The 6,964-nt window shown below is 49.7% G+C and overlaps 1 protein-coding gene across 10 annotated transcripts in view; it reads left to right on the top strand.

Annotated features, from left to right (window-relative positions):
- The window catches only part of 1700018B08Rik (RIKEN cDNA 1700018B08 gene), a 13,564-nt gene extending 9,092 nt beyond the window's left edge, over positions 1–4,472 (top strand). For 4 of the 10 annotated variants that reach the window (NM_001382231.1, NM_001382232.1, NM_001382230.1 and 1 more), the window contains exons 7-9: positions 1,517–1,553; positions 3,334–3,550; positions 4,207–4,468. In NM_001382231.1, coding sequence (NP_001369160.1) covers positions 1,517–1,553; positions 3,334–3,550; positions 4,207–4,225 — 273 coding nt within the window. In that variant the 3' untranslated portion in view covers positions 4,226–4,468. Of the gene's footprint in view, positions 1–1,516; positions 1,554–3,333; positions 3,551–4,206 lie in introns of all 10 variants that reach the window. The other 6 variants (XM_011248543.2, XM_006531475.4, XM_006531474.4 and 3 more) reach the window with 2 other exon arrangements.
- Positions 4,473–6,964: the final 2,492 nt, after the last annotated feature.

Genomic DNA, 6,964 nt, shown 5'->3' with positions numbered 1-6,964 from the left:
GGGTGCTGCGTCTTTTCTTCCTTGCTGTCCCTTCCTCTCTCTTTCTACCTTTCATGATGTCTTAGTCAGGGTTTCTATTCCTGCACAAACATCATAACCAAGAAGCAAGTTGGGAAGGAAAGGGTTTATTCAGCTTACACTTCCACATCGCTGTTCATCACCAAAGGAAGTCAGGACTGGAACTCAAGCAGGAAGCAGGAAGCAGGAGCTGATGCAGAGTCCACGGAGGGATGTTACTTACTGGCTTGCTTCCCCTGGCTTGCTCAGTTTGCTTTCTTATAGAACCCAAGACTCCCAGCCCAGGTGTATTGGCTAGTTTTGTGTCAACTTGACACAGCTGGAGTTATCACAGAGAAAGGAGCTTCAGTTGAGGAAATGCCTCCATGAGATCCAACAGTAAGGCATTTTCTCAATTAGTGATCAAGGGGGAAAGGCCCCTTGTGGGTGGGACCATCTCTGGGCTGGTAGTCTTGGTTCTATAAGAGAGCAGGCTGAGCAAGCCAGGGGAAGCAAGCCAGTAAGGAACATCCCTCCATGGCCTCTGCATCAGCTCCTGCTTTCTGACCTGCTTGAGTTCCAGTCCTGACTTCCTTTGGTGATGAACAACAATGTGGAAGTGTAAGCTGAATAAACCCTTTCCTCCCCAACTGCTTCTTGGTCATGATGTTTGTGCAGGAATAGAAACCCTGACTGAGGGCTGGAGAGATGGCTCAGCGGTTAAGAGTGCCGACTGCTCTTCTGAAGTTCATGAGTTCAAATCCCAGCAACCACATGATGGCTCACAACCATCCGTAATGAGATCTGATGTCCTCTTCTGGGGTGTCTGAAGACAGCTACAGTACTTACCTATAATAAATAAATAAATCTAAAAAAAAAAAAAAAAAAAAAAAAGACCAGGTTTTTAAAAAAAAAAAAAAAAAAAAAGAAACCCTGACTGAGACACCAGGGATGGCACCACCCACAATGGGCCCTCACCCCTTGATCACTAATTGAGAAAATGCCTTACAGCTGGATCTCATGGAGGCATTTTTCTCAAACTCCTTTCTGTGATAACTCCAGCCTATGTCGAGTTGACACACAAAACCAGCCAGGTCACACGACCTGTGCCCATTCCTCTTGCACCTGTCCAGAGTCCTGTATTGGTGTCCAGCTGTGGCTCTGGGTTTCCTTCCTCTGGTACCACCCACATCCCCACAGTGGTAGTTTGGGACCACAAGGCCGGGATTACCCACATCCAACCTTCCTGCAGCCTAGTGGACCTTCCTAGTGTTTGGGCCTAGTAAGAGGTCTCCTCTTCCTCTCCTGGCTTCCACTCTGGGGTTCTCTATCCCTGAGAAGCAAGCTGTCTCCAGCACAAAGAACTCGGCTCTGAACCGGGAGCCACAGCACCCATCCCCTGAGGTCTCAAGTCCTGATTACGCCCTGACAGACAGACACACCATGGGTCACTAGACGACCTACTGACCCACTTTCTCATCTTTTAAGTGACATACTGACCCACTTTCTCATCTTTTAGGTGTTGAAGAGGCTGGAGAATGTGGAAGACACTCCAGGTAAGTCCACACCACGTGTCACCTCATTCTGCCCTGGGAAGGGGGTGGGACAAGGCCACACAGGTGGCACAGCCATCCCCTACCCTTGTCAGGCATCACCAGCTGCCTGCCGTCTCTTTACAAATGACCCAGACAGACCCCCCCAGTCTTAGCAGTGGCAAGCCGGGGCTGACGACACCAGAAGTGGTTTTATTTAGGCTGTGGACTTCTGTTACTTGTAGTATGGGGTGTCTGTAGGTGTTCACTTTTTTTTTTTTCGAGACAGGGTTTCTCTGTGTAGCCCTGGCTGTCCTAGAACTCACTTTGTAGACTAGGCTGACCTCGAACTCAGAAATCCTCCTGCCTCTGCCTCCCAAGTGCTGGGATTAAAGGCGTGCACCACTACTGTTCACTTTTGAACTGGTGTGTCTTTCCGATGTGACGGCACTTGAATCTCACACACACACACACACACACACACACACACACACACACACACGCATTGCACAGCACAGTCATAACCGTGTGCGTGCAGCACGGTACGTGCAGATGCCCATGCATGGACCTGGCACGTATGCATTCCTGTACTCATGGCTAACAATGTGCATTTGTCGTGCGCACATACGTTCTGGGCAGCACACTCACACACACTCACATCCCCCATGGCTCAGATGGTTGGATGGGACAGGTGTCTCCTTCCTACGTTACTTATGGTTTTGTACCCAGTGTCCTGGGCTTGGTCTTGAAGATGTTTCCAGGCTCTGGTCTGGTATCAGGTCCTGCTCTGTGCCGGCTCTGCACAGAAAATGCCTTGTGCAGGATCTGGGGTGGTGATGGCTTTCTGGGAAAGGATAAGAAGCACTTGGGAAATGGGTAGCCAACAACCGACATGTTCTTGAATGCATAAAAAAAGTCCCGTTCCCAACCACAGAAGCTGCACTGCTACCTGGAGTGCAGGTTCGAACCCTGGTCCTCTTGCAGCCTCTGAGCTGTCTCGCCACCCTCTCCAATTGTGCTTTGCAGTTGAGGTTTTATTGGATTTATTTGTCTTGTTTTCAAGATGAGATCTTACTGTGTTGCCCCAGCTGTGTGTGACTCCCGGGCTCAAGCCGTGCCCCTCCTCAGTGTTTGTGCTTGTAGTCCCTGTGGGGGCCAGTAGGGGGAGCTGTAGACCCTGGAAACTCTACATAGGGTTGTTAGCGCTTCTCTCTCTCTCTCTCTCTCTCTCTCTCTCTCTCTCTCTCTCTCTCTCTCTCTCTCTCTCTCTCTCTCTCTCTCTCTCTCTCTCTGTGTGTGTGTGTGTGTGTGTGTGTGCTAGGAGTCAAATCCAGGCCTTCTCAAAGGACAGCCAGTGCCCTTAACCACTGAGCCATTTCTCCAGCCATGATTTAGCGGTGCTTAAATCAGTGATGTTCCCGCAACTCAGCTGTGGTAGCCCAATTAGGTTCCATCCTCATGGACCTCTCTCTTCTAGAGAAACAGACAAACGAAGGCTGAAAAATCCCAGCTATCCACTTTGAAGAATAAAGACTCAGACACTGTCTGATGATGGTTGGTGTTGGTGGCGCACGCCTTTAGTCCCAGCACTTGGGAGGCAGAGGCAGGCAGATCTGTGTTCGAGACCAGCCTGGTCTACAGAGCAAGTTCCAGGACAGGCAGGGGGTACACAGAGAAACCCTGTCTTGAACCCCCGTTCCCCACTGAAAAAAAAATAAATAAAGGAAAGGAACTGTTGATCGTCACCCTCTGGGGGCTAGCTGGTGTCCCGCCCTCTCCTGAACAATGCCCCTCTTACTTCTAGGTCGCCCCCAGGACTCAAGCAGATGGTATGGCTGCTGGCGGGTCTGTGGGAACCAACATCTCCTCCTCAAGTGGCAGCAGCTCCAGGCCCTTTATCAAGATGAGCTGCCAGGTCTTCAGGAGGACGAGCCGCATGCTGGCCGCTTAGGCCTCCTCCCCATCAGCTTCAATCTCCTGAGCCTGCTGCAGGCAGTCCTGAGGGCCATCATAGCCATTTGGTGAGCTGCTGGGGTGGGGGTGGGGTCGAGGAGGGGCGGGTCTGGACTCATCACTCTCTTCGGAACCTTAGGGTACCTGCCGCCAGCACCCTGCCCTAGACTTGTCTTCTGTCCCTTACTGAACCCTAGACGTCATGATGACAGTGCTCATAAGGCTCTTCTCCCAGAGCTGCCCCTGGCTTCACAGGCCTCGCTGGGGGCGGGGGGGTCAGCAGTGCTGGCTCATTCCCCGTGTTCATCTGGGACATGGTGAGCCCCATGAACCTTCACATCATGGCTGCCTGGCTGCCCCTGTGGGCTAGCGGACAATTGCTGACAGGGAGTCCAGCTCAGACCCTTCCCAGGAGTAAGGGTGCTATGGAGCACCCCCCCCCCCCGAGACTGAGTACTGACCGTCAGAGGCTCACCGGGTCTCAGCTGGGAATCACAGATGCAGCCCTGATCCCAGTCCACTTCTCCAGTTCCTGGGTGTAGTGGGAGACCCAGTGACTGAGGGGGCACTCACACTCTCCTTGCTGTGGAGGCTCCTAGCAAGCCCATGTCAGGGACAGGCAAGGCTCAGTTTGGGGGGACAGTGAGGGTTCAGCCTGGGGGACATCGAGGGCTTTCAACCCTGGGGACAGCTCTCAGAGCCTGCCTTCCTTTTGGTTTTCTAGTCATTTGTTCTGGGACTGAAGTCTTTAGCTACTGTCAAGATCCTCCGCAAGAATGTCAGCCCCCATCATGGTCCTCAAGGGACGCCCTCAGCTTAGGAGGATCTGCGACACTTGCTGCTTCCACAGGAGATAAGATCTGCACCCAAGGTCCAATCTGAGCTAGGGACTGTCACGTGACTGCTAGTTGAAGGGGGGCTGGTACGAATGTCCGCACGAGTCTGTTGTGAATGCAGCCAATAAATGTTATTTGTGAAACTCTAAATCCAGCCACTGACAAAAACGACTTCTGTGTTTGGCCCCCATGTATGTGTTCTGCGTGTGTGTATACCTGGCTGCACACAGAGGCCAGAAGCCCTGGAGTTAAAGAAGACTGTGAGCCATCGTGTGGGTGCTAGGAATTGAACCTGGGTCCTCTGGAAGAGGAGTCAGTGCTCTTAACCACTGTTCCCAAACTAGCCACATTTAAAGGCCAACCCATGCTTTTCCTTTGGTAAAGAGGATCTTGTCCTCTGTGTCCCCAGAGGAAACTCATTTCTATGTCCCTGTCCTTTGCTCAAGGATTAAAAAGGTTTGATTTAGTTTTGTTGTTGTTAATTAGAATCTATCAATCTATCAATCAATCTATCATCTATCTATCTATCTATCTATCATCTATCTACCTACCTATTATCTATCTATCTATCTATCTATCTATCTATCTATCTATCTATCTACCTACCTATCTATCTATCTATCTATCTATCTATCATCTATATATCTATCTATATATTATCTATCTACCTACCTATTATCTATCTACCTATCTATCATTTATCTATGTATCATCTATCTATCTATCTATCTATCTATCTATCTATCTATCTATCCATCCATCATCTATGTATCTATCTATCAATCATCTATCTATGTATCTATCATCTATCTATCTATCTATCTATCTATCTATCTATCTATCTATCTATTCTTGAGACAGGGTCTTTCTACATGGCCCTTGCTGGCTGTCCTGGGGTCCTACTCACTGTGTAGACCAGGCTGGCTTTGAACCTCTGCTTTCTGAGTGTTGGGATTAAAGGTGTATTTAAAAAAAAAAAAAAGGTGGGTTGGTGAGATGGCTCAGTGGGTAAGAGCACTGACTGCTCTTCCAAAGGTCCTAAGTTCAAATCCCAGCAATCACATGGTGGCTCACAACCACTTGATGAGATCTGACACCCTCTTCTGGTGCGTCTGACAACTACAGTGTACTTATAATAATAAATAAATCTCTTAAAAAAAAAAGCTATGTGCAAGAGCTATACAGGACTCTAACCTCTCATCTCTCTAGCCTCTGAGACTTTTTTTTAAATCTATCTATCTATCTATCTATCTATCTATCTATCTATCTATCTATCTATCTAGAGACAAGGCTCTCATGTAGACTAGGCTGGCCTCAAACCCTGATCCTCCTGCCTCCCCCTTCCAAGTGCTGGATTCAAGTGAGTGGTGACACAAGGCCTGGCATGAACTGAAATCTGAAGGGAGACATCATTGCATGATTTGGCTCTGGGGATCCGCCCGTCTCCATCCCCAGTGCTGTGGTTACCAGCATGCACCGGTGCACCACAGTGTTTTCGGGAAAGCTAGGATCTGAACTCAGGTCCTAGTGCTCGCATGCAAGCACTTTACTCCCCAAGTCATCTCCCTGGTGCCTCTCCAAAGCATCCTGCAAGAGACTCTCACTCCAAGGACCAGTCCTTCACAGCTGGGAAACCAGTCCGCTCTGACCCAGGTCTTAGCCTTCCTGACAGATAAAATTTCCACACCATACCACCATACCAGCATCTCCTGGGCCTCACACAACTGCCACACTGGCATCACGGGTGTGCGGGGGACCTGCCTTACCTCTCGGCAGTTGGCAGCTGGTTGGCGCCTCAACTTCGAAGCCTGTGCTGCGCACAGCAGCTGTAAGGCTTCTGTCCTCAGACAGCAGGGCAGAAGTCAATGGCAGCTTTTGTGCTTGAAGGCAACAAAGTTCTCCGGGCCAAGAGCTGAAGGAGTCTTTGAGTGAGGCCGCCCTCCTGGCAGAGGGTCGGTCAAGAGCTGCCAAGTCTGCAGCCGTTGGGTTCCAACAGGCTCCAGATGCTACCCGACTGTACTCGACCGCACAAGTTGATAGTGCCTAGCTCTGCTCAAAGGCAAGCAGTACAGCCACAGGCTCCCCATGGGAGGAATCCTCCCAGGGCCTTACGCTCACCCACAGCTTTCCCGGGACTTGTCCAGCGGCCACCTTCCCTGGGTCTCAGAGGTCACTATTCCTCCAGCTTTGCCAACGGTACCCTAAGCTCTGAACAGTACATTCATATGCAGACATCTTACGGAAGATATTCTTAAGCCCTGGTCTCTGGCTGCCCTTAGCGAGGAGGAGGGAAAATTCAGGGGTCCTCTTACACAGCGCTGAGAAGGACAGAATGGCCGAGGACCCTGACACCAAGCCACGCTGACTCCTCATCTTCTTTATGGCTGGAGGAAAGCCGCAGGAGGAAGGATCTTGGCTTGTTCTCTGAACACAGCTGGTCTGAGTTCCCAAGGTTGACAGCTGATAAGTGGCTTCCTAGTTCCAGATCCCCAAATGTGACTACACAGGACCTGGACATTCATTCATTCATTCATTCATTCATGTGTGTGTACATACATGTATGCATATATGTGTGTATATGTATAAACATAATATATAATAGTATATATTTATATATAATTATATATTCACATATATTTAATTATA

This window comes from Mus musculus, chromosome 8 (genome assembly GCF_000001635.26).
Source record: "Mus musculus strain C57BL/6J chromosome 8, GRCm38.p6 C57BL/6J".
Taxonomy (NCBI): Eukaryota; Metazoa; Chordata; class Mammalia; order Rodentia; family Muridae; genus Mus; species Mus musculus.
This window is presented reverse-complemented; position numbering and strand designations above follow the sequence as displayed.